Below are 27,508 nucleotides of genomic sequence, written 5' to 3'. Positions count from 1 at the left end.
TGTACAACATAATAACACCTGTTGGAATGTACAACATAATAACACCTTTTGGAATGTACAACATAATAACAGGTGTTGGAATGTACAACATAATAACAGGTGTTGGAATGTACAACATAATAACAGGTGTTGGAATGTACAACATAATAACAGTTGTTGGAATGTACAACATAATAACACCTGTTGGAATGTACAACATAATAACAGGTGTTGGAATGTACAACATAATAACAGGTGTTGGAATGTACAACATAATAACACCTGTTGGAATGTACAACATAATAACAGGTGTTGGAATGTACAACATAATAACAGGTGTTGGAATGTACAACATAATAACAGTTGTTGGAATGTACAACATAATAACACCTGTTGGAATGTACAACATAATAACAGGTGTTGGAATGTACAACATAATAACAGGTGTTGGAATGTACAACATAATAACAGTTGTTGGAATGTACAACATAATAACACCTGTTGGAATGTACAACATAATAACAGGTGTTGGAATGTACAACATAATAACAGGTGTTGGAATGTACAACATAATAACACCTGTTGGAATGTACAACATAATAACAGGTGTTGGAATGTACAACATAATAACAGTTGTTGGAATGTACAACATAATAACACCTGTTGGAATGTACAACATAATAACAGGTGTTGGAATGTACAACATAATAACAGGTGTTGGAATGTACAACATAATAACAGGTGTTGGAATGTACAACATAATAACACCTGTTGGAATGTACAACATAATAACAGGTGTTGGAATGTACAACATAATAACAGGTGTTGGAATGTACAACATAATAACAGTTGTTGGAATGTACAACATAATAACACCTGTTGGAATGTACAACATAATAACAGGTGTTGGAATGTACAACATAATAACAGGTGTTGGAATGTACAACATAATAACACCTGTTGGAATGTACAACATAATAACAGGTGTTGGAATGTACAACATAATAACAGGTGTTGGAATGTACAACATAATAACAGGTGTTGGAATGTACAACATAATAACAGGTGTTGGAATGTACAACATAATAACAGGTGTTGGAATGTACAACATAATAACAGGTGTTGGAATGTACAACATAATAACACCTGTTGGAATGTACAACATAATAACAGGTGTTGGAATGTACAACATAATAACAGGTGTTGGAATGTACAACATAATAACAGGTGTTGGAATGTACAACATAATAACAGGTGTTGGAATGTACAACATAATAACAGGTGTTGGAATGTACAACATAATAACAGGTGTTGGAATGTACAACATAATAACAGGTGTTGGAATGTACAACATAATAACAGGTGTTGGAATGTACAACATAATAACAGGTGTTGGAATGTACAACATAATAACAGGTGTTGGAATGTACAACATAATAACAGGTGTTGGAATGTACAACATAATAACAGGTGTTGGAATGGCATCAAATACAATAGCAAATTGTTTGGGAGTCACAGGTATCTTAAATTGGTTGAGAAATTCTTGGTAATTAAAAAGTTGACCTTCCTTATTGAAAAGCTGACTCACTAAAATAATGTTATTGTTAAACCAATTGTTGAGGAAAAGAGATTTCCTTTTGTAACATATGTCTTTATTGTTCCAGATGAAATATTTGGTAGGTGAGAAGTGGTGCTTGTATACAAGAGAGCATGCTAGAAGGGCTTGTTTGTGGAAGTTTGAGAGTGCAACAGGAATCCTGTCAATGTTAGAATTACACAATAGCAAAAATGTTAGGCCTCCAAGGTTAGAGAATACATGATGAGAAATAAAGTTCCAAATTGAGGTAGGGTCTTTCAGGTAGTGTCTTATCCAATTAATTTTAAAGGTGTTGTTTAGTGTAGTGAAGTCAAGAAAGTTTAGACCACCCTGATTGTAATTGTTCATTAGAACTGATTTATTTATATAATGAATTGTGTTTTTCCAAATAAAGTCAACCAGTATTAGTAAATAGCTGCATACGTAGGCCTGGAGATACTTTCTGCTTTGGAAAGAAAGGTTCTGCCTTCTAACGATTTTCTGCTGTTTTCCGTTTTCCCCGGAAGCTGGGAATGACGTCACAGCCGAGCGGACGAAGAGGTAGCTCTATATAAGATATTGCCTGCTGTCACTGTTACCATGCTTTTATAACCTGTAATATGTATTTGAACAACAATGTGACATAAAAGAGTGTCTTGTTTTTCAAAAATAAATTCAAAGTGTATCAAACAAAGCTTTAATGTTGGGGTTCAGTGGCGCCCCCGTGCGACATTCATTGCAATGACAAGAGTGAAAGTGCTAGAAATTGTAGCGATATTACTGCCTGATACCACATGTTTTTATTGTTGTTCCTTTTTACTCCTAGATAATCTATTTTCCTACAAAACATTAATAAAACATTCAAACATCACAGAACGTGATTTCACACGAACTCTGACATAAAACCAATTGTAAGTCCAGGAAGTGACGTACTCTTCACGCATGCGCGGATCGATCGTGTCGTGAATTTATATCCATTTTTAAAAAGTGTGAAACATTTGCTCTCATAAACAAAAGTGTCTTTCTTGAAGTGAAATCCAAATTCTAACATTGTGCTAATGATTTGAATTTATTAATTCAATCTAGGAAGATTGTAAAAAATAAAAAAAGACCTTATTATATTTACTGAAATGATTTATGTTTATCATTTATTTATATATATTTTATTGTAATCTTATTCGAAGGGTCTCTCATATTTACTTTTACTTTCTTTAACGGGTTTTGTTTGTAAGAGGATTGGATTTAATGTGATGTTTTTTTTATATTGCTGAGTAAAATATTGAAAAAATATTGACTCATTGTCACACCTATGGATCATGTTTTGTTTTGTCATGTTATGTTTTTGATTTTGGACAATCAGTCACGTTTTGCACTTCCTGGTTTTGTTTGTTTCCATGCCAACCTCATGAGTTTTCACCTGTCACATCCCTGTTCTCAGCCTCACTCCTGTTTTCACTAATAGTCACAGCTATTTAAGTCACTCTTTTTCTTGTCTTCGTCCTGGGATCTTCACACTCACACGCACCCTACCCATGCTGTCCAAACCTTTACGCCCTGTCCACAGTTCCATGCCGAGTAAGTTTATATATTTATGCCACAGTGCACTCTTTTGTTTCATGTCTTTAGTCTTGCCATCGTGCTGTTTATGTTTATAGTTAAATTTTCTTTCATGCCCTTGAGCAGGTGTTTTTGTTTCACGTTTGTACTGTTTAGCCAAGTTTCTTCCTCTTTGTGAGCACCCTTAGTTTGATTATTTTTGCTTAGTGTTCAAATAAAAACATGTACCTGAATTCACGCCTGGCTCGTCCTGTAATCCCGCTGCGTCGAAGGAGCACACTCAATCCATGTCAAGGCCTGACACTCATATTGTATTGAAAGTACCTTAATGTGTCTAAACATTGTTTATGTGTGTTTAATTGTTCAATAACAAAATAAAATACATACTCAGAAGTAGAACTGGTTAGCAAATAAACTCTTATATTAACAAAAATAATGTTGAAGTCATATTACATGACATTATATAAACATGTATATTAAATATAATTTGAATAGTTGGCAAGTAAACAAAATGCATTTGCCATACCTAATTGTATTATATCAATTATAACTCAACCCCACACATTACAACATGTATTCACACTTTGTTGTGAAAATATTTTACACAAACTTACATTCAATTATAATAATCATTATAATAAGATATATAACAATGTGTGTTCTGGATCTAAATTAATTCATGGAAAATAAATTGATAAACAATCCTTTTTACCTGGAAACTTATCTCCTTAAGTGTGCAAATAAAGTCTTACGTATTACTTGTATTACATTTGAATAGAACCTTATTGAGCATATTAACAAGATTATGTTAGAAAATGTGCTGAGTATGAAAAATGTCATTTTGAATTTGTGTACAGGATGTAGAATGACGATGATCTCGACCCACCATAAATAAACAAATCAGGAAGATTGGAGAATGAGGAAGGAAGTTATGACTGTTATAATTTTCCACCACAAGGGGGCGATGTTGGTGTCGATATTTATGACTAGTCATGATCAGACCCCGACCTAAAGACCTACTGAAAGCCACTACTAGCCACCACGCAGTCTGATAGTTTATATATCAATGATGAAATATTAACATTGCAACACATGCCAATACGGCCTTTTTAGTTTACTAAATTGCAATTTTAAATTTCCCGGGAGTTTTTTCTTGATAACGTCGCGTAATGATGACGTGTGCGCTTGACGTCACAGGCTGTTAGGAAATATGAGCGCTGCACACACACACAGCTAAAAGTCGTCTGCTTTAATCGCATAATTACACAGTATTTTGGAGATCTGTGTTGCTGAATCTTTTGCAATTTGTTCAATTAATATTGCAGAAGTCACAGTAGAAAGATGGAGTTGGGAAACTTTAGCCTTTAGCCACACAAACACACGGTGATTCCTTGTTTAAAATTCACAGAGGTGAAACTTTATTATGGATCACAGCGAACATGGATCCCAAACGAATGTCAACCAGCAGGTTTCGGTGAGAAATTGTGGTAAAAAGTCACTTCTTAGGTCAGCTTGTGCCGCCCATTAGGCAGCCGTCGACTTCCCTGAGACACTGGCGTCAAGACACCCGTGAACACACACATCCGACTATCAGGTACTGTTAAACTCAATAAAACACTAGCAACACAATAGAAAGATAAGGGATTTCCCAGAATTATCCAAGTCCATGTGTTTAAAAACATCTGAATCCGTCCCAATGCATCGCATTTTTTTTAACTTATTTTTTTTTTCTTGTCCTTGGTTATCAATATACTCAAACACGAATCTTTCATCCTCGCTCAAATTAATGGGGAAATTTTAATTTTCTCGGTCCGAATAGCTGTTTTTGTTGGAGGCTCCCATTAAAATCAATGTGAGGATGTGAGGAGCCATCAACATGTGACGTCATCGTCTGCGACTTCCGGTAGTGGCAAGGCTTTTCTCTTAGCAAGCAAAAGTTGCGAACTTTATCGTGGATGTTCTCTACTAAATCCTTTCAGCAAAAATATGGCAATATAGCGAAATGATCAAGTATGACACATCGTTTAGATAAGAAAATCTCATTTCAGTAGGCCTTTAAATATAAATATAAATATATATATATATATATAATCCTCCATATTGGCAGCCATAGTGATTCATTTATTCAGCAGAGCAATACAACTTGAATCTGACAAAAAAGTAAACACAAATGCTGTCTTCCTCGCTGATAAAACATGATAGCAACATGCATCTGCTAGCTCACGATCGCCCCCACTTCTCAGTGTGGCGAGTTGGAGTACTACAAGAGGCACTCAAATACAGTGCTTAAATCTGTATTTTGATAATGATGATGATGATGATGTTGTTGTATCTGTTCAGGTGAACAAATGGATCCACAAGGGACAACAACCCTTTCCACAGACTACACACACAAAGTAAACATCAATCTTAGAAGCATACAACAATATATTTGAAGAAGACTTTAGGGTTGAAAGTGAAGATGTGAGGTGAAATAAGTACAAATGCAGCAATAAAAACAAGCAACTCCAGTCACGGTGACTCTAAAGTTCTGTGATGTGTTGCTAACCTTTTTCTTCTTTGTTGATGTTTTGCTGTAGTTAACATCCATGATGTAACAATGCTGCTAATCTACTAGAGTCCACATTTTGTGAAATAAAGATGACAATGAGAAAATCAAATAAATTAGTAGCTACATATATGATATTCAATACATGCACACAACTTAAAAACTCCAAGACAACATATAACAGTAGAAGATGAGAAGCACTACATACATCATCAAATATACATTCATATAAAAGGGTAACATTATCACAATTTCAGAAGAGTTAAAACCAACAAAAATCAGTTCCCAGTGGCTTATTTTATTTTTCAAAGTTTTTTTCAAAATTTTTCCAATCATGGAATGTCCCGAAAAAAGGCTTAAAAGTGCCTGATTTTCGCTTTCTGTAAATCCACCGTCCATTTTCCTGTGACGTCACATAGTGATGCCAATACAATCAAACATGGCGGACAGACCAGCAAGATATAGCGACATTAGCTCGGATTCAGATTCGGATTTCAGCGGCTTAAGCGATTCAACAGATTACGCATGTATTGAAACGGAGGGTTGGAGTGTGGAGGCAGATAGCGAAAGCAAAATTGAAGAAGAAACTGAAGCTTTTGAGTGAATAGCTATTGAAGCTATTCGGCTATCACCTTCTAACCGACGATTGCATCTTTTGACCACTGGAGCAACTTAAATCCGTCGATTGGTAAGTGTTTGTTTGGCATTAAATGTGGGTGGAGGGAAAGGCTGCAGGCAAATATAGCTACAAATGTACATACAGCTAGCCTAAATAGCATGTTAGCATCAATTAGCTGGCAGTCATGCCGTGACCAAATATGTCTGATTAGCACATAAGTCAATAACATCAACAAAACTCACCTTTGGGATTTCGTAGACTTTATCATTGGAAATGCATCTACTTTGAGTGTCGCAGGATATCCACACATCTCTGTGCCATCTGTCGTAGCATAGCTGTCGTCGGTAAGGTGTGCAGAACAAACAAGGGACTTTCGCATCTTTTGACCTTTGGTGTACTTGAATCCGTCGATTGGTATGTGTTTGTTTGACATTAAATGTGGGTGGAGGGAAAGGCTGGATGCAAATATAGTTACAAATGAGGCATAACGATGCAATATGTACATACAGCTAGCCTAAATAGCATGTTAGCATCGATTAGCATGCCATGCTAATCGATGCACACGCCACGTAAGTCAACTTGAATCCGTCCCTGATCGTGTTGTTACACCCTCCGACAACACACCGACGAGGCATGATGTCTCCAAGGGACGGAAAACAGTAGTAAAAAAACAAAAAATAACAGAGCTGATTTGACTTGTGTGTGTAATGTGTTTGAGAAAATAGTGGATTGCTTCCCGTTGTAACGTCACAGGTGAAAGGTCATTGCTCCGACAGCGAACAATTGAAAGGCGTTTAAATCGCCAAATTCACCCTTTTAGAGTTCCGAAATCCGTTAAAAAAACATATGGGCTTTTTTCTGCAATATCAAGATATATATTGACTCTTACATATGTCTGGTGATAATGTTCTCCTTTAAAATTGCAATTTAGTAAACTAAAAAGGCCGTATTGGTGTGTTGCAATGTTAATATTTCATCATTGATATATAAACTATCAGACTGCGTGGTCGGTAGTAGTGGCTTTCAGTAGGCCTTTAAATTTAACAGTAGAAGATGAGAGGCACTACATACAACATCAAATATACATTCATATTATACATGCTGTGTTTTTAAAGTACATTTAGCACAATCACTAAGTGTTTTTAAATCCCTGCAGCTTCCATGACTGTTACACACTTGTGTTTACTGACCTGATACTTATGCCAGAACATCTTATCACACACAGTGCAACTAAATGGTTTCTCTCCAGTGTGTGTTCTCATGTGTGCGGACATGTTAGGCTTTGTGGAGAAATGCTTCTTACAAACAGGGCAAGTAAAAGGTTTCCCTCCAGTGTGTGTTCTCATGTGTGAGGACATGTTAGACTTTCTGGAGAAACTCTTCTTACAAACAGAGCAAGTAAACGGTTTCTCTCCAGTGTGTGTTCTCATGTGTCTGGTCATGGCAGGCTTAACGGAGAAACTCTTCTTACAAACAGAGGAAGTAAAAGGTTTCTCTCCAGTGTGTGTTCTCATGTGTCTGGTCATGGCAGGCTTAATGGAGAAACTCTTCTTACAAACAGAGGAAGTAAAAGGTTTCTCTCCAGTATGTATTCTCATGTGTCTTGTAAAATCAGTCTTCAGTCTAAATGATTTCCCACATTCAGAGCAGTCAAAGTGTTTGTTGTTAGTGTGATGTCTCGTATCACCTTTAGAGTCATTTTTACTCTTCAAAGGTTTTTGGATGTGGTCACTGTGATCAGAAGAGTGTGACATCATGTGGTCCATGTCTGACAGTGGAGCAAAGATGCTGTCTGGTTCTGACTTTATATCTTCACAATGCTCTCCATCAGCTTCTGTGATGTGTTGACTTACAAGCTCCGCCCCTCTGTTCTCCTCACTTTGACTGTGATGAAGCTGTAAGGACTGAGCTTCAGCTTCATCATTATCCTCCACCAACCTTTGAAGCTGCTTCCACAGTTCCTCCTCTTCTTCTTTAATGTGGGAGGGGGCCTCTAGCTCCTTCTGTCCCACACTGGAGCTCCACTCCTGCTGCTTAGAGGGAATCTCTTCTTGACTCTCTGCTGACACCTGCTGGACGTCTGCAGAACATAAAACACAAATGAGGTGTTACTGTATTGAAGTTTGCAGTATTCAAACGATTCACATGTGAGCTTTTTTTTTTTTTTTTTCCAAGATGGCGCTGCAGTAGTGGCTGCTGTTGGCAGGATCTCTGTGCTCTTGTGTCATCCTTTTGTGTTTCCCTCTTGTTTTCATGTGTTATTATATATTTTTTTGCTTTTTGGTACAGGACCTTTCGGGACTGTGTGACAAGGGGTGGCACTTTCGTGACCTCTGTGGTGCTTTTTTTGGGGACTTCTGGATCTGCCTCCCGGGAGCCTTTTGGCCATGGAGACCAGCTGCTGGGTCTCTGCCACACCGGAGTCTGTTTGGAGGGACTGGAGGAGATGCGGATGAGGGGACAGGTCTGCGGAGCTAGCACTGAGCACTGGGACAGAGAGGCTTCAAGGTGTCTTGGCTGGGTGAGCAGGTGTCGGACACCTCAGTCACCTTGGACGTATCCTCGCTCATCCATGTGGACTGGACACTGGCCGAGAGTGGAGTCGGCTGTCTTGGTTGCTTTGTTGGGTCTGCTTCTGTCTCTGGCCATGCTCCCTCCACCCCAGCAGACGATGGCGTGGAACACCGCAGAGGCCACCAAAGTGTATATGTTTCTTTTACTTGTTATTCATAGCTGTATGTAGAAGTGTCTGGTTGTATCTGCTGCTTTAATGTCTTTAATGTCCTCTGTGTTCTTTGATGTTTGATGTTTCCCTCTTACACACATGGAAGAGGGATGTGTACTATGGCTATGAGTTGTTGTTTTTTCCCTTGGCCTCAGTCTGCACCCCCTCTCCAGGGCCCAGGCTAAGACCGATTTTTATTTTATTTTATTTTAATCTTCTATTTTTTTCTCCCATTCCCCGCCCTTGTTTACCTGTATCTCATCTTTTTTGTAAGGGGCGCTGGAAGCCGGCAGACCCGTCAACGATCCTGTTCTGTCTCCCTTTAATGTTTGTCTGATCTTGAATGGGATTGTGCTGAAAATTTTAATTTTCCTGAAGGAACTCTCCTGACGGAATAAATAAAGTACTATCTAATCTAGGCCAAATAGACAGTGATGGGCAAACTACCTGGAAAATGTAGTAAGCTAGGCTACAAGTTACTCTCCATTAAATGTAGCTAAGCTATCCTCAGAGGATTGTAGCAAGCTACACTACACGCTACACTGCAAAAGCAGCGTAAAAATACCCATCATCTCAAACAGGTAAATTCCCAAACAAAATGAAAATAGCTAAAATTGCACCAATTCATCAGACTGGAGACAAACACCAATTTACAAATTATAGACCTGTTTCTTTACTTCCACAATTTTCTAAAATTATTGAAAAACTGTCCAATAACAGATCAGAGAGTTTTACAGACAAACATAGAATATTAGATGAGAACCAATATGGATACAGAGCTAATATTTCAACTACGATGGCTGTAATAGAAATGACAGAAGAAATGACCAATGCAATAGATAGTAAAAAAAAAAATATGCGGCAGCAGTGTTTATTGATCCAACCTAAGCATTTCACACAATTAATTACAATATGTTCATCAAAAAACTAGAACGATATGGCACCAGAGGGCTGGTCTTAAACTGGATAAGAAGTTATCTAACGAACAGGAAACAATACGTGAAGCTAGGCAAACACACTTCTACAACACTAAATATATCCTGTGGTGTACCTCAGGGATCAATACTAGGACCAAAATTATTCAATCTTTATAGAAAATGACATTTGTAAAGTTATAAAATATTGAAAGTTAGTATTATTTGCGGATGATACAACAGTGTTTTGTTCAGGAGAGAACACACAGAAGATAATACAAATAATAACAGAAGAAATGAACAAATTAAAAAGATGGTTTGACAAAAACAGACTCTCTTTGAATCTCGGTAAAACTAAAATAATGCTATTTGGTAACAGTAGAAAAGAAATGTCAAACACAATTACAAATAGACGGAATAGAAATTAAAAGAGTAAATGAAACCAAATTTGTAGGTATAATGATTGGTGATAAAATGAACTGGAAATCTCATATAAAAAATATACAACATAAAGTAGCAAGAAACACGGCAATAATGCATGAAGCAAAACATGTTCTGGCCCAAAAATCACTTCATATTCTCTACTGTTCACTGGTGTTACCATATCTGAGTTATTGTGCAGAAAAATGGGGAAATGGTATGGTACTCAATTGTAATACACTTTTCCACCAGTTGTGGCAGTATTGACAACCTCAAACAAACAAAAGAAGTCACAGAGAAGTTCTGACAAAAGTGGTGAAACTGTTTTTTATGTGCACTTTAAATTTGTCGGCAATTTAGTTAAGAAACTTATTAACTATTAGTTGATGTATTTTAGCAGAACATGATTGTATCCAGTATATGGGTCAAATGCAGAGGACAAATTTCGCCACACCTAGTGTGTGTGTGACAATCATTGCTACTTTAACTTTAAATATATATATATATATATATATATATATATATATATATATATATATATATATAAAAAGCACTATAAGAGCACTGACACACTTCTGCCAAAAGATTTGGGAAACAAAGCAGTGGCCCCAAAAATTGACCCCCCTCCCTAAGAAAGAGAATTCAAGGCAGTGCCAAAATTACAGAACCATCAGCCTCATTTGTCACGCTAGCAAAGTAATGCCAGTTACAGTTGAGTTTAGAATAGTTTTGTTGTCTTCACAAGTCTCCCGCTCTCTTGTTTTTTTTCCTCTTATCCGGCCGATCCTATTTGGGCACACGGAAACAACCGGAAAGAACCAAAGTATAAACTGTATAAACCAAGGGTGTCAAACGTACTGCCCGCGGGCCAGATTAGGCCCATGAATAGGTTTTATCCGGCCCGCGGAATGAGTTTGCTAAACATAAAAATGAGCCGAAATGTTTTAATGAAAGAAACGGCTGTTCTGAATGCGTCCACTAGATGTCACAATAGAAATTCTGTGTATCTTTGTAGATCAGGGGTTGGCAACCGCTCTCGCATGCTGGTTCTTTGATCACTCTGATGTGGCTAAGCTGCGTACTTGCCGACCCTCAAAATTTTTCCCGGACGTTGTCCGGATTGCAGTACCTTTCCCAGAAATATCCCTGGGCTAACATTCTCCGGTTTACACCCGCATAATTGTTTTGAGGGTGTGTCATGGTGACAATGCTTTTAACGATCTTTAAAACATTTCGTCGTGCCCGCCTTCACGCCATGCTATCTGCGTGCTGGCAGGTCACATGTAGCATGTGACCCCTGATAGCACACATCATCGACTGCAAGGCATACTTGGTCAACAGCCACACAGGTTACACTGATGGTTGTGGTATAAATAACTTTAACACTCTTACTAATATGCGCCACACTGTGAACCCACACCAAACAAAAATGACAAACACATTTCGGGAGAACAGCCGCACTGTAACACAACATGAACACAACAGAACTAATACCCAGAATCTTATGCATCACTGACTCTTCCGGGTAGATTATACCATACTTACCAACCTTGAGACCTCCAATTTCGGGAGGTGGGGGGCGTGGTTGGGGGGCGGGGTGTGGTTAAGAGTCAACTATTTTATATATATATATATATATATATATATATATATATATATATACATACATAAATATATAAAAAATACTTGATGTGGAGAGGGGGCGTGACGCATGCGTTCCCTGCGGGTGGGGTATGTGCAGGGGCCGGCCACGAAGCGGCAACAGGTGAGTGGATACCTCAGCTGGAATGAGTTATCTAATCACCAGTTCCTTTATTTGGCAGCCCTGGAGACCATGAGGGAGGAAGGAGGCAGAGAGCTGCACAGCAGGACGAGAGCTGTTGTGTGGGAGCTGAAAAGCAGAAGTCCAACTGTTGTGTGGAAAAGGAAAATAAAACTGTGTGAAACTCTGAAGCTGGCAGTGGTGATCCTGTCGGTGGTGTCAGAGAGAAGAAGTCCAGCAAAGCTCCTAGAATGTAGAATATATGTAGAATAAATGTATATTTTTCATATATCATATATGTAATATATGTAATATATTATTTTTCATAATAATTGTTTATTGTGAGTGAACTGTGGAGCTGAATTTCTCCCAGGGATCAATAAAGTACATTCTATTCTACATTCTATTCTAGATTGCAGTATTGCCTGTTTAAGAGTGTCACAACATTGCTTTACGGCAGACGAACAGCTTTACGGTAGACGAAAACGTGACTGCTGTTGTGGTGTGTTATTACCGCGCTAGGAGGACGTTAATGAAACTGCCTAACAATAAACCCACATAAGAAACCAAGAACTCGCCCTCCATCATTCTGCAGTTATAACATCATTGGACAGACACGCTCTTTATAGTGTGGGAAAGTGGACGTGAAAACAGGCTGTCGACGCGGAGGGGGCGTGGCTTCCAGCTCCGCCTGAATTTGTCCTGGGAGGTTTTCGGGAGAGGCGCTGAATTTCGGGGGCCTCCCGGAAAATCCGAGAGGGTTGGCAAGTATGGATTATGTCCCCCCCCCCCCCCCCCCCCTGTGCGTCGGTTGAGGTAGGCGGGGTTGGGGGGGGGGGGGGGGGGGGTGTATAATCTACCCGGAACAGTCAGTGATGCATAGTATTCTGGGTATTTGTTTGGTTGTGTTCATGTTGTGTTACACTGCAGATGTTCTCCGGATGTCATTCTTCTTTGGTGTGGGTTCACAGTGTGGCGCATATTAGTAAGAGTGTTAAAGTTGTTTAAACGGGTACCGTCGGTGTGACCTGGATGGCTGTTGAACAAGTATGCACTGCAGACACATCAACATGCGACTGGGCCGGTAAGCTGTTAGCACAGGTTGCAGGGGCCATTAAAGATACCACCATCATAGCATGCCCTTATTATTGTTGTCAGGGTGAAAACCAGCCGACATTCACGAGAATAGATGCTCTGAAATTCAACAGTCTCCCGGGAGAATTAGGAGGGTTGGCTAGTGTGATGCCGTCAAGCGGCATTCATATAAATCTTGCAGGTCGCACTAACGTTACATTTTCATATTAAGGTGCGGGCCGCGTGTCTGAGACCTCTGGTTTATACATAACACAAAGCAAAAAAAAACTCTGTTTGCAGTGTTATTTCATTTAAAATTCCAAATGGGTTTTGTGGCTCCCATTGTTTTTTTTATTTTGTAAAGGGGTCAAAATGGGACTTTGAGTGGTAAAGGTTGCCGACCCCTGTTGTAGATGATGCTACATATGGGAAAAAAACAAAAACACAATGTTAATGCAGCAGTCGAGGAAAATTAGCAGACTACATAAATAACATCCTGTAATTTGATGTTGATATTTTATTATCTTGATAGATTGAGAATAAACACCAATAAGTGGACTGATGAACATGATCAAATAATTTATTCAGAAAGTATAAATAACGACTAGAGGTGTCCGATAATGGCTTTTTTGCCGATATCCGATATTCCGATATTGTCCAACTCTTAATTACCCATTCCGATATCAACCGATACCGATATATACAGTTGTGGAATTAACACATTATTATGCCTAATTTTGTTGTGAAATCTGAAGTTGTCTCTGTTTTTAAGTTATTGTGCCGTGATTTTACCAGTCCGGCCCACTTGGGAGTAGACTTTTCTCCATGTGGCCCCCCATCTAAAATGAGTTTGACACCCGTGGTATGAACAAAACAAATACAACATGTGTTACATGAAAATGACAGTGAACTGATCCAATAACATCTAAATAAGAAGTCCTGCACATCATACTGTAAATGACTTTCTCGGGTTGTATTGTATACCAGTATTAGTATAGTACCGCGATACTAATGAATCATATTTGGTACGATACCGCCTCGAAAAAGTACCGGTCCCCCCTTGTCCCCTGTTGTCATGCCGTGTCATTGCTGGTTTACGGGCAGAGGAGCATGTTCGGCAGCGCACACACACACAGCACTTACAAGCAGACACAGTGTGTAAACAGAGAAAGGAGAATGGACGCATTTTGGTCTAAAACTAACAAAGGTAAAGTTATAACTGTAACACCCTGAGGAAGAGGTGCTTTAAGACATTGCAAGCTAGCTAGCAGCTAAAGCCCATTCTGTAGTCGACAATATTTTAGCTACTTCTAAATCACTAATCGTCGCCTCCATGGCGACAAATAAAGTAAGTTTCTTACAAGTATTATCATCACTGCAGGATGAGGAATAGCTAAACATGCTTTACTACACACTGTAGGAAGATACAATAGCTCACCAGAGTCACAATGTAAACAAAGGATCAATCAATCAATCAATCAATGTTTACTTATATAGCCCTAAATCACTAGTGTCTCAAAGGGCTGCACAAACCACCACGACATCCTCGGTAGGCCCACATAAGGGCAAGGAAAACTCACACCCAGTGGGACATTGGTGACAATGATGACTATGAGAACCTTAGAGAGGAGGAAAGCAATGGATGTCGAGCAGGTCTAACATGATCACCACCTTATCGTGGTGGGGCACTTTGCATGTCTCCATGACCCCTAGAGCTATGTCGGCTGGAGTCTTGTACTCCTGGCAGGGTTACCCAAGTCGAACAGGTCGAAGGGTAGAGGCCAGACTAAGAGTGATCCCGAAGACCTCAACGATGGAGCAGGCAGAAGATGGTAGCAGCGAGAAGCACCACAATGGCTGTAAAAGTGGATGAAGGCTAAGGGAGCACACCCCGACAGAAAAGCAAGCTGGTGGCGGCAAGCTTTGAGGCGGTTTCCCAAAAACCTGGATTCCGGCAGCTTCCTGCAGCTGTAAGAAGATGCCGGTCGTCTAGGGTCTCCCTTGCCACTGGAACGATCTTCTTACAATCAAGGTAGTGGCGTTGGGAAAAGCGCACCCTTCATGCCACTCTAAAAACCATCATTGCGCAGGTATCTTCTTTACCTGAGTCTCCGACCCCAAAAGTCTGACGGCGATGGAGCGTCCAGTAACGGGGGCAGGTTTGAATGAGCTGGAAGTTCTTAGCTGGAACTCTGCACGTCAGCGGCACAGGACAACGGTCGTTAGCAGCTGGGATTGAGTGGCAGCTGTTTCCGGCAGACTCCTGTGCGTCTGAGCAGCCCCTATTTAGGGACCGCACTGCTCACCCCAATTGGGGAAAGGCCAAGAAAAGGTGGCCTAAAGATTGCCCACTCAACACAGTACCCGGGCAGGAAACCGCACCTGTCGGGACATTCCATTACGCGGTCGAAATACAAAGATTATACCATTTAGAATTGCAGCATGGAACATAAGGACACTCCTGGATGCCAGTCCGGACAGACCACAGCGCAGAACAGCACTTGTTGCCAGCGAGCTAAAGCCCTACAATGTGGATGTGGCAGCACTCAGTGAGACCCGATTCCTCGAGGAAGGCTCACTCAATGAAGTAGGAGAGGGTTATACATTATTTTGGAAAGGATACCCCATGGGCGGACCACACCTTCACGGAGTTGGTTTTGCAATCAAGAACAGCCTTCTGCTCAAGCTCACAGAATCACCAGTGGGTGTAAGTGAAAGGCTCATGACTCTTCGCATCTCCCTTGCAAAATCCAGACATGTCACTTTGGTAAGTGCCTATGCACCAACTCTGCCATCCAATGATGAAGAGAAGGATTGCTTCTACCAGGCACTCGATGACATCTTCAGTCACATCCCGAGGAGTGACAAAATCATGCTGCTTGGTGATTTCAATGCAAGAGTCGGAAAGAACACGCAAAACTGGAATGGTGTGACAGGCGCCCACGGCATTGGAAAAGTCAACCCCAGTGGCAGGAGACTCCTTAGTCTCTGTGCGGAACACAATCTTACCATCACAAACACCATCTTCCAACAAAAGAACAAATATAAGGCATCCTGGATGCATCCCAGGTCCAAACACTGGCACCTGATCGACTTTGCGTTCGTGAAGAGGGCTGACCTCAAGGACGTGCTCATTACAAGAGCTATGCGAGGGGCAGACTGCTGGACCGCATGATTCTGACAAAGGTCAGAATGCATGTTCGGCCCCTAACACGTCACGGTGCACCTAAGAGGAAAACACTCAACTGTGCCAGACTCTCCAGCAGCGACACCCGTGACAACTTCCGTCGCTCCCTAGCTGAGAAGCTGGCAGACATTGAGCCGCTGATCACCTCAGAGTCTGGGATGGATGAGAAGTGGACCTCCCTATCCACCATCCTCTTTGACACTGCAGCCCAAGTCATTGGTTTCAAAGCTAAGAAACACCAGGACTGGTTTGACCAGAATGCTGGAGAGATCTCCACCCTCCTGTACAGAATGCACAAGGCACACAGAGCCACCCTGAACAACCCACAATCCCAATTCCATAAAAGGCAATGGCAAACCCTTCGTTCTGAGGCCCAAACAACTCTCAGAAAACTGAAAGATGATTGGTGGATCTCAAAGGCCAATGAAATCCAGTCTCACGCTGATAGAAATGATATGCACAGTTTCTATGATGCAGTGAAAACAATCTACGGCCCCAGAAACTGCTCCCTGGCACCTGTTAGATCTGCTGATGGAACATCTTTAATCAAGGATCAGGCTATGATAGTGGAGCGGTGGGCTGAGCATTTTAACACCGTGCTCAACCAGCCTACCCCAGTGGACCCAATTGTCCTTGCAGAGCTCCCTGAACATCCTAGCTTGCCAGATCTTGACCTCCCCCCAACCTTCAAAGAAATCCTGCATGCAGTCAAAACCCTGAAAAACAATAAATCCCCTGGACCCGTTAGCATCCCGGCTGAACTTCTCAAGGAAGGAGGCTACCTCTGTACACGGACACTGCATCTCTACATTTCAGAGGTGTGGAGACGAGAGTGTGCCCCGCAACAGTGGAAAGATGCCAACATTGTGACCATCTACAAGAACAAAGGAGACAAATCCATCTGCTCCAATAGTAGGGGTATCTCTCTGTTGGCCATTGCTGGAAAGGTCCTTGCCAAGGTCATGCTCCGCAGACTCATCCCCGCAATATCAGAACGGGTCACCCCAGAGTCGCAGTGTGGTTTTCGGAAGGACAGGGGGAGAGTTCACATGATCTTTGTGACACGTCAGCTCCAAGAGAAATGCCGGGAGCAGTACAAACACTTGTTCATTGCCTTTGTCGACCTTTCAAAGGTATTTGACAAAGTAAACAGGGACATACTGTGGCAAGTCCTGAAGAGATTTGGGTGTCCACCCAAGTTTCTCACTATCCTTGCACAGTTCCATTCTGGGATGATGGCCCGAGTGGTAGTGGGAAGACACCGCTCAGATCCCTTTGGTGTGAAAACCGGAGTGAGGCAGGGCTGTGTGCTGGCTCCAGTTCTCTTCAATATCTTCCTCGTCTGTGTCACAACACTGCTACGTAGGGGGATGGAGGAGCAGGCTGGAGTTACCATAGACTTCAGGCTTGATGGTAACCTGTTTAACATTAGGAGGCTACAGGCAACTACCAAGCGGACCTCAGAGACCATCATATAGCTGCAATACGCCGATGACTGTGCCCTGGTTGCCCATACACCACAGGCTCTGCAAAACATCCTCTCGGCAGTTGTAACTGCATATACCAGAATGGGACTGACGATCAACACCCAGAAGACAGAGGTACTCTGTCAGTCTAGTGCTGACCTCCCACAAAGCCCCACAATAACCCTCACAGCAGCAGGGCAACAGCTGCTCACGGTGCCCACCTTTAAATACCTGGGGAGCATAATGTCTGACACCTGCTCAATGGATGACGAGATCCAGAACCGCCTCCAGCAAGCATCAGCATCTTTTGGTCGTCTAAGGAGAAGGGTTTTTCAGAACAGCAACCTCAAACTCCACAGGCAGCTGCAGTGTGGAGTCCATCATGACCCGACATCAACTCAGGTGGTTGGGGCATGTCATCCGAATGCCCAGCCATGGACTCCCACGCAAAATCCTCTATGGTCAGTTGCACCTAGGCCAACGCAGTGCTGGTGGGCAGAAGAAGCGGTTCAAAGACCAAATGAAGACCACACTGAAGAGATGCCAGATCAACCCCTCTTCACTGGAGGAACTTGCTTCCTGCCGAGACCTCTGGCGCTCCCACTCCTCACAGGGAGTGGATTATATAGAGGAACAGCGCACACAACACCGTGCAGCAAAGCGTGCGAAGAGGCATGCTTGCCGAGCCACCCCTGCTCCCCCCAGCACCTCCTTCACATGCCCGGTCTGTAACCGCATCTGTGGATCCAGGATCGGACTGTTCAAACATCAGCAGACTCACAAATAAAAGAAGATGGTCATCATCGAATCGATGGACAACCATAAGCAAGCCACCAAGTACAGGAATGTATCTCGTCGATACTATGATTACATCGATATTTATCATCACAAAATCTTCTTTAGTTTTTTTATTTCATATTATATTTATAAAGTCAGGAAATATGTCCCTAGACACATGAGGACTTTGAATATGACCAATGTATGATCCTGTAACTACTTGGTATCGGATTGATACACTAATTCGTGGTATCATCCAAAACTGATGTAAAGTATCAAGCAACAGAAGAATAAGTGATTATTACATTTTAACAGAGGTGTAGATAAAACATGTTAAGATATAAAGCAAGCAGACATTGACAGTAAATGAACAAGTAGATTAATAATTAATTTTCTACCACTTGTCCTTAATAATTTTGACAAAATAATAGAATATAAAAGACACAATATGTTACTGCATATGTCAGCAGATTAAATTAGGAGCCTTTGTTTGCTTACTTACTACTAAAAGGCAAGTTGTCTAGTATGTTCACTATTTTATTTAAGGACAAACTTGCATAATAAACATATGTTTAATGTACCCTAATATTTTGTGTTAAAATAAAGCCAGTAATGCATTTTTTTGTGGTGCCCTTTATTTAGAAAAGTATCAAAAAGTACCGAAAAGAATCAACATACATTTTGGTATAGATTCCAGACTTTCCATACATAAATAATAAAACCAGACCAGATGAAATGTTACACTGCTTCAAAAAAAGTCTACACGCCACTGACATAAACCTCTAATAAATAGTGTGTGGCTAAACGGTCTCGTTTTCATGAATCAATCAATCAATGTTTACTTTTATAGCCCTAAATCACGAGTGTCTCAAAGGGCTGCACAAAGAGATCCCACATGATCACATATAATTAGTGCTGCAGCTATCCATGATCTTAGTAATCAACTAATCCATTGATTTATTTGCTCAATTAATCGAGTAATAAAAAAACACACATTATAGCCTCAAAGCTTCTTTGAGGGAAAATAGTTGAAATACAAAATGATATTTCTGGTAATTTTGTCTGTATACATACTGTATACCGTATTTCCTTGAATTTCCGCCGGGGCGCTAATTAATTTAAAACATCTTCTCACTCCTGCGCTTATCAAAAGGGATGCGGTAAAAGTAAGCATGCGCTAATTATTTTAAAACCTCTTCTCCTTCCGGCACTTACCAAAGGCATGCAGTAAAAATTTGAGTGTGATGTAAGCTTGGACCTTAAATCTTACTGAATAGCTCTTAATCTTCTTCCCTTTATGCGATTTAAAATTACAGGTATTGAAATCAGCCTCCTCCATTTTCAAAATGATCACTCGTGACGTCATGAGTTTGACCAGGCGGTGATACTATCCATCCATCCATCCATCCATTTCCTACCGCTTATTCCCTTTTGGGGTCGCGGGGGGTGCTGGCGCCTATCTCAGCTACAATCGGGCGGAAGGCGGGGTACACCCTGGACAAGTCGCCACCTCATCGCAGGGCCAACACAGATAGACATACAACATTCACACTCACATTCACACATTAGGGCCAATTTAGTGTTGCCAATCAACCTATCCCCAGGTGCATGTCTTTGGAAGTGGGAGGAGCCTATCCCCAGGTGCATGTCTTTGGAAGTGGGAGGAAGCCGGAGTACCCGGCGGGAACCCACGCATTCCCGGGGAGAACATGCAAACTCCACACAGAAAGATCCCGAGCCTGGATTTGAACCCAGGACTGCAGGACCTTCGTATTGTGAGGCAGACGCACTAACCCCTCTGCCACCGTGAAGCCCGCGGTAATACTAAGCATGCGCTAATTATTTTGCCAAGCGAGTCTGACCCGGCAGTAATTCAAGGCAGGCACATACTATATGCCCTGTGGCAATTCAAGGAAATACGGTAATTGTAAGCATTTGACAATGATGATGTTGAATAGTTGAAAAGTTTACATTAACTTTGACTATCTAGTGAATTGGAATTGGCTCTCTAGACTGTTTCATCTGAGAATGTATATGTATTTGTCTGTGGAAACATCGAGTGTTCTGAATTTGTGCACGTCTGTAGACAATAGCCAATTAAAAGGTTCCGCCTATCAATCATCAAACTGTACCGTCAATCAAAATTATTAGAGGGGAACTGCACTTAAGCATTCTAAAATAACATCCAATTTAGAATTAGTTGATTAACAAAATGTACTCAGCAGTCTTTTTATTTGATCTCCTTTAAACATGCTGGGGTTTTTTTCCTCTAAATTTGACATGTAATAATGTCTGTGGAATAATAATAAGAATAAGAAAAACATATTCTGTAAGCTTCTTAATATTTACAGGTTACAAATTGAGAGGCAATGTATTTAAAAGTATTAAGACATTTAAAAAGGTACGAGTTGGAGGCAGTGCATCATCCCAATGAGACAATTTACTTTCTTATACATAATATGTTTAAGAATAGTGTTAATAATCAAATATAAAGTTAGTAAAGATGTGAGAGTAAGAAGTCAACAAACCTTTTATGTGTAACACAACTTGATGTTTCTTGAAAACAGCGTCCAGTAGCTGATTGTCCTCCTCTTTTCTTTTGGAAAGTTCCTCCTCACACTTTGCTCCCGTTCTTTCGCACATTTTCACACAATCACAACACTTTACACTCACATTTGATTTCTACTTAGCGAAGTGTTGATAACGTCCGCGTTTCTTTGTTAGCAGCTAACACGCTAAGCTAACAAGCTAAGCTAACTAGCACGTGACGCTTCTCAGCTTTATAGTCCTGACTAGCAAAGCAACGAAAAGATTCTCGCAGACTGAGACGTTCTACCCTGAAATAAATAATTAAATATGTCTCTTTACGACATAAATATTTACATCATAGCGAACAAATAACAACACTAACTTATTAGCGTCCGCCTTCACTTCTTTGTCCTTCTTCCATGTGCTTTTACGACAGTTGGCACACTTGACGTCACGAGACGCCGCTGCTCTGCTCTCGCGAGATGTTTCGTGCTTTAAAAAAGCGATATAATAAATTGTATTATCTAGTAGTCTTATATTATGTATTGTTATATTTTTCAGAAATATGTTAAAATATTATAGCACTATAAGTACTCTTAACGTTAAAAAATAGACTTTATGTGAAATATAACCCCTTAATTACGACATGATGCCAGCAAAAAAGTGACTTGCAGTATCTTCTAAATTATTGACACATATTTTCTGCTTTATAGTTGCTGCATCAATATTGGAAAAAATTAAAAAATATAATACAACTTATTCAGTACTGTTGACTTGTTGCAATACCTTTTTAAAACCTGGAATCAGCCCAAAAACTAAACATTATGGCACTTAACATAAAGTGATGTGGAAAATATTTACTTACTGACACATCTTTTCTGGAATAAAAACAACCTAAATCTCAGTTATTTTAATGAAATAAATCATATTGAAGTTCATTATGTTTTTTTCAATACTCCAAATTACTTTTTGGCAAGCGTTACATTTTGAAGTCTTTTAAAAGGGAATTTCAACAAGTATTGAATGTACTTTATTATGATGCAAAACTCTCCCAAGTGTGATCCAGTGAAGCAGAATAGATGTCAGTCACAAGACTTCAGGTGTTTTTTCCCTCTTTGATCATTTGCACAATACAAGGGCGTCATCTACTGTACAAAGAATGTTATAACATGTAATAATACAACATTTCTATTTTTGTTTGTCGTCAGACATTCAGTCGTTGTCGTTCTCAAAAACATATGCAAGTATTTTGCGTCATGTTTGCTGAGGTAACAATGAATGGATGTATAGTGAGCAGACAACATGTGGACACAGCATATGTGGCGCCATTCTTCTTCTCTTATTGTGTTTACACACACAATTATACATGATATGTACATATACAAGTGTCTTTTATTACTAATAATTAGTTCAAGTTCAAGTTTATTGTTCTTCGGTCAATGGTCAACAAAGCAAACAAACAGTTGTACATTCATAGATTGAAAATAAAAAGTTGTACATTCAGAGATTGAAAATTAAAAATGTTACAGACCGAAAGGGTTTAGGCTGAAGTTAAACACTTATTGTGCCTAACCCTGTAAACAATTTCAAGTACAAAATAAACTTCGGAAAATTACAAAATGTCCTTTGCACAAGTTATTATAAACAACATTATAAACAACATGAACGTAGTTCAATTTTCTACACAGTACAGGCATGTGAAATATCCCTGTGTACATATAAGACCTTCGCACTAATTATATATACAATATATACAAACAATTGTACTTCTATTATTATTTATATCTCATGTTTAATTTTTAATTAACATTCATCATAGTATTAACTACAATGTTAATTCAAGAGTGATATATTTTTTCAAGACATTGGTCTTAAAGTGTTTTTTCAATGTGTGAATGGAACTGGAACATTTGAAGGAATCATCCAAGCTGTTCCACAGTTGAACTCCTCTAACAGAAACACATCTACTTTTTAAGCTCATTCTTATTTTGGCTTTCTGAAAGAAAGCTGAACCTCTGAGGTCATAGGGATTCTCTCTGGGTTTAAATCTCACTTGTAGACACCCAGGCAGCATGTGGTTATGAGCTTTGAAAGCCACAATAGTAGAATTGAGGTCAACAAGATGGTGCAGTTTTAATGTTTTTAATTGAATGAACAGAGCATTGGTATGGTCATGATAATTCGCATAAGTTACAATTCTAATCGCTTTCTTTTGAAGTAAAAATATAGAGTTGATGTTTGATTTGTAATTCTTTCCCCAGATTTCAACACAATAATTAAGATATGGGAGTATGAAAGAATTATATAACATGATAAGAGCCTTTTGATTCACAGAGTTTTAAATTTTATGTAACATAGCAATATTTTTTGCCATCTTTGTCTTAAGTATATTTATGTACAGTTTCCAATTTAATTTATCATCTATATAGATTCCCAAAAATGTTATTGAATACACCCTTTCTATCTCCATATCATCAATTCTTATATGACGCTGTATGTTATTTTTCCTATTTCCAAAAATTATATATTTAGTTTTATTTAGGTTGATTGATAGTTTATTGCCATCAAACCATTGCTTTAGTATGTGGAGTTCAATCTCTACAGTCTCTAGGAGTTGGTCAAGGTCTTGTCCAGAACAGTACAGACTTGTATCATCAGCAAAAAGAATACAGTTGAGTTTTTTAAGGATTTTGGAAATATCATTAATATATAGTAAAAACAATTTTGGTCCCAGTACAGAACCTTGGGGTACTCCATGTGTTATGATCTTTTTAGTCTGAATCTACATTGTTCATATACACATACTGCTCTCTGCCACCAAGATAACTTTTCAACCAATCATGAGCAAGACCTCTGACACCATACCTCTGCATTTTGTTTAAAAGCAATGTGTGATCGATGGTGTCAAAGGCCTTGCTCAGGTCAATAAAAACACCAACAGCAAAGTCCCTCTTATCAATTGCAGTGGTTACCTCCTCAACTACTTCCATCACTGCCATGGAAGTGGACCTCTTAGATCGAAAACTGTATTGGTGTTCACTTAGCAAGTGATGCTTATCAATAAAACTGTCAAGTCTTGACACAAGGCGTGGACGGCGTGGCGCAGTGGAAGAGTGGCCGTGCGCAATCCGAGGGTCCCTGGTTCAAATCCCACCTAGAACCAACCTCGTCACGTCAGTTGTGTCCTGAGCAAGACACTTCACCCTTGCTCCTGATGGGTGCTGGTTGGCGCCTTGCATGGCAGCTCCCTCCATCAGTGTGTGAATGGGTGAATGTGGAAGTAGTGTCAAAGCGCTTTGAGTACCTTGAAGGTAGAAAATCGCTATACAAGTACAACCCATTTATCATTTATTTATTTAAATAATATTTCAAGGACTTTTGAAAATTGTGAGGGTAAAGAAATAGGCCTATAGTTTGTGAACTGATGCTTATCTCCACTTTTGAAGATGGGAATGACTTTTGCCGTTTTCATTTTCTTTGGGAAGACACCTTTTATAAAAGAAATATTGCAAATATAAGTGAAGGGAACAGCTATAAAATCAACAACTACCTTGATCAGAGAAAAGTCCAAGTCACAGCAGTCTGTTGACTTCTTGTTTTCCTGAGAATTTACAATTGTTTTGATTTCACTTTCATTAACGGGGGAAATAAAAAACAATTCTAAATTGTTTTGAATGGTTTGTTCATTAAATTTTGCACTGTTTTCAGGTTGTACAATTTCATTTGCTAGATGAGGTCCAACATTTACAAAAAAGTTGTTAAAAGCATCAGTTATCCCTTTAGGGTCATTTATAGTTTGATTATTTTCTATAAAATAGCTAGGATGTTCCTTATGTGTCATGTCTTTTTTTTTAATGATACCATTTAAAACTTTCCACGTACCCTGGATGCTATTTTGGTGTTGTTCTAATAGGTTACAGTAATATGTTCGCTTGCAGTGCTTTATTATTTGTGTTAACTTATTTTTGTACGTTTTATATTTGTGTTCAGTTTCTTTGGTTCTGTACTTTAAATGTCTTCTGTAAAGATAATTTTTCTTTTTGCAAGACTTCAGTATTCCTCTTGTGATCCACGGTTTGTCTTTAACGGTGCTGTCTTTAATGACACGTTTTTTATTTGGACAGTGCTTATCGTACAGTTTTATGAAAACATTAAGGAAAGTTTCATATGCCTCATCCGGGTCTGTGGAGGTATAAACCTCCCTCCATAACTCAGACTTGAATGCTGCCATAGTTTCGTGTGTTTGATGTCTAATAAATCTATATTGGACAGCTTTTTTATCTTTTCTCCTATCAAAGAAATCGTGGAAAATGCTGAATACAGGTAGATGATCACTTATGTCATTAAATAGTAATCCTGCTGTTATTTGATTCTCCGGTTGATCGGTGAAAATGTTATCGATCAGTGTGGCAAATGATGAATAATCATATTATTGTTGTTCTCTTACACCTCCAAAGTGTATACACACACAATTATACATGATATGTACATACACAAGTGTCTTTTATTACTAATAATCATATTATTGTTGTTCTCTTACACCTCCAAAGTGTATACACACACAATTATACATGATATGTACATACACAAGTGTCTTTTATTACTAATAATCATATTATTGTTGTTCTCTTACACCTCCAAAGTGTATACACACACAATTATACATGATATGTACATATACTAGTGTCTTTTATTACTAATAATCATATTATTGTTGTTCTCTTACACCTCCAAAGTGTATACACACACAATTATACATGATATGTACATACACAAGTGTCTTTTATTACTAATAATCATATTATTGTTGTTCTCTTACACCTCCAAAGTGTATACACACACAATTATACATGATATGTACATATACTAGTGTCTTTTATTACTAATAATCATATTATTGTTGTTCTCTTACACCTCCAAAGTGTATACACACACAATTATACATGATATGTACATACACAAGTGTCTTTTATTACTAATAATCATATTATTGTTGTTCTCTTACACCTCCAAAGTGTATACACACACAATTATACATGATATGTACATATACTAGTGTCTTTTATTACTAATAATCATATTATTGTTGTTCTCTTACACCTCCAAAGTGTATACACACACAATTATACATGATATGTACATACACAAGTGTCTTTTATTACTAATAATCATATTATTGTTGTTCTCTTACACCTCCAAAGTGTATACACACACAATTATACATGATATGTACATATACTAGTGTCTTTTATTACTAATAATCATATTATTGTTGTTCTCTTACACCTCCAAAGTGTATACACACACAATTATACATGATATGTACATACACAAGTGTCTTTTATTACTAATAATCATATTATTGTTGTTCTCTTACACCTCCAAAGTGTATACACACACAATTATACATGATATGTACATATACAAGTGTCTTTTATTACTAATAATCATATTATTGTTGTTCTCTTACACCTCCAAAGTGTATACACACACAATTATACATGATATGTACATATACAAGTGTCTTTTATTACTAATAATCATATTATTGTTGTTCTCTTACACCTCCAAAGTGTATACACACACAATTATACATGATATGTACATATACTAGTGTCTTTTATTACTAATAATCATATTATTGTTGTTCTCTTACACCTCCAAAGTGTATACACACACAATTATACATGATATGTACATATACTAGTGTCTTTTATTACTAATAATCATATTATTGTTGTTCTCTTACACCTCCAAAGTGTATACACACACAATTATACATGATATGTACATACACAAGTGTCTTTTATTACTAATAATCATATTATTGTTGTTCTCTTACACCTCCAAAGTGTATACACACACAATTATACATGATATGTACATACACAAGTGTCTTTTATTACTAATAATCATATTATTGTTGTTCTCTTACACCTCCAAAGTGTATACACACACAATTATACATGATATGTACATACACAAGTGTCTTTTATTACTAATAATCATATTATTGTTGTTCTCTTACACCTCCAAAGTGTATACACACACAATTATACATGATATGTACATACACAAGTGTCTTTTATTACTAATAATCATATTATTGTTGTTCTCTTACACCTCCAAAGTGTATACACACACAATTATACATGATATGTACATATACAAGTGTCTTTTATTACTAATAATCATATTATTGTTGTTCTCTTACACCTCCAAAGTGTATACACACACAATTATACATGATATGTACATATACAAGTGTCTTTTATTACTAATAATCATATTATTGTTGTTCTCTTACACCTCCAAAGTGTATACACACACAATTATACATGATATGTACATACACAAGTGTCTTTTATTACTAAT

At 38.8% G+C, this 27,508-nt stretch overlaps 1 protein-coding gene across 1 annotated transcript in view; it reads right to left on the bottom strand.

Moving 5' to 3' along the window:
• Positions 1-1,422: 1,422 nt before the first annotated feature.
• Positions 1,423-27,508, bottom strand: part of LOC133546814 (zinc finger protein 184-like) — a 63,548-nt gene continuing 37,462 nt past the window's right edge. The window contains exons 3-4 of the mRNA XM_061892640.1: positions 21,133-21,286; positions 1,423-8,359 (exon numbers count right to left, since the gene is read on the bottom strand). Of these exons, the coding sequence (XP_061748624.1) occupies positions 7,422-8,359; positions 21,133-21,286 (1,092 nt within the window). The 3' untranslated portion in view covers positions 1,423-7,421. The remainder of the gene's footprint in view (positions 8,360-21,132; positions 21,287-27,508) is intronic.

Source organism: Nerophis ophidion, unplaced genomic scaffold, assembly GCF_033978795.1.
Source record: "Nerophis ophidion isolate RoL-2023_Sa unplaced genomic scaffold, RoL_Noph_v1.0 HiC_scaffold_44, whole genome shotgun sequence".
Classification (NCBI taxonomy): Eukaryota; Metazoa; Chordata; class Actinopteri; order Syngnathiformes; family Syngnathidae; genus Nerophis; species Nerophis ophidion.
Note: the sequence above shows the minus strand (reverse complement) of the source record. Positions and strands in the feature narration are given on the sequence as shown.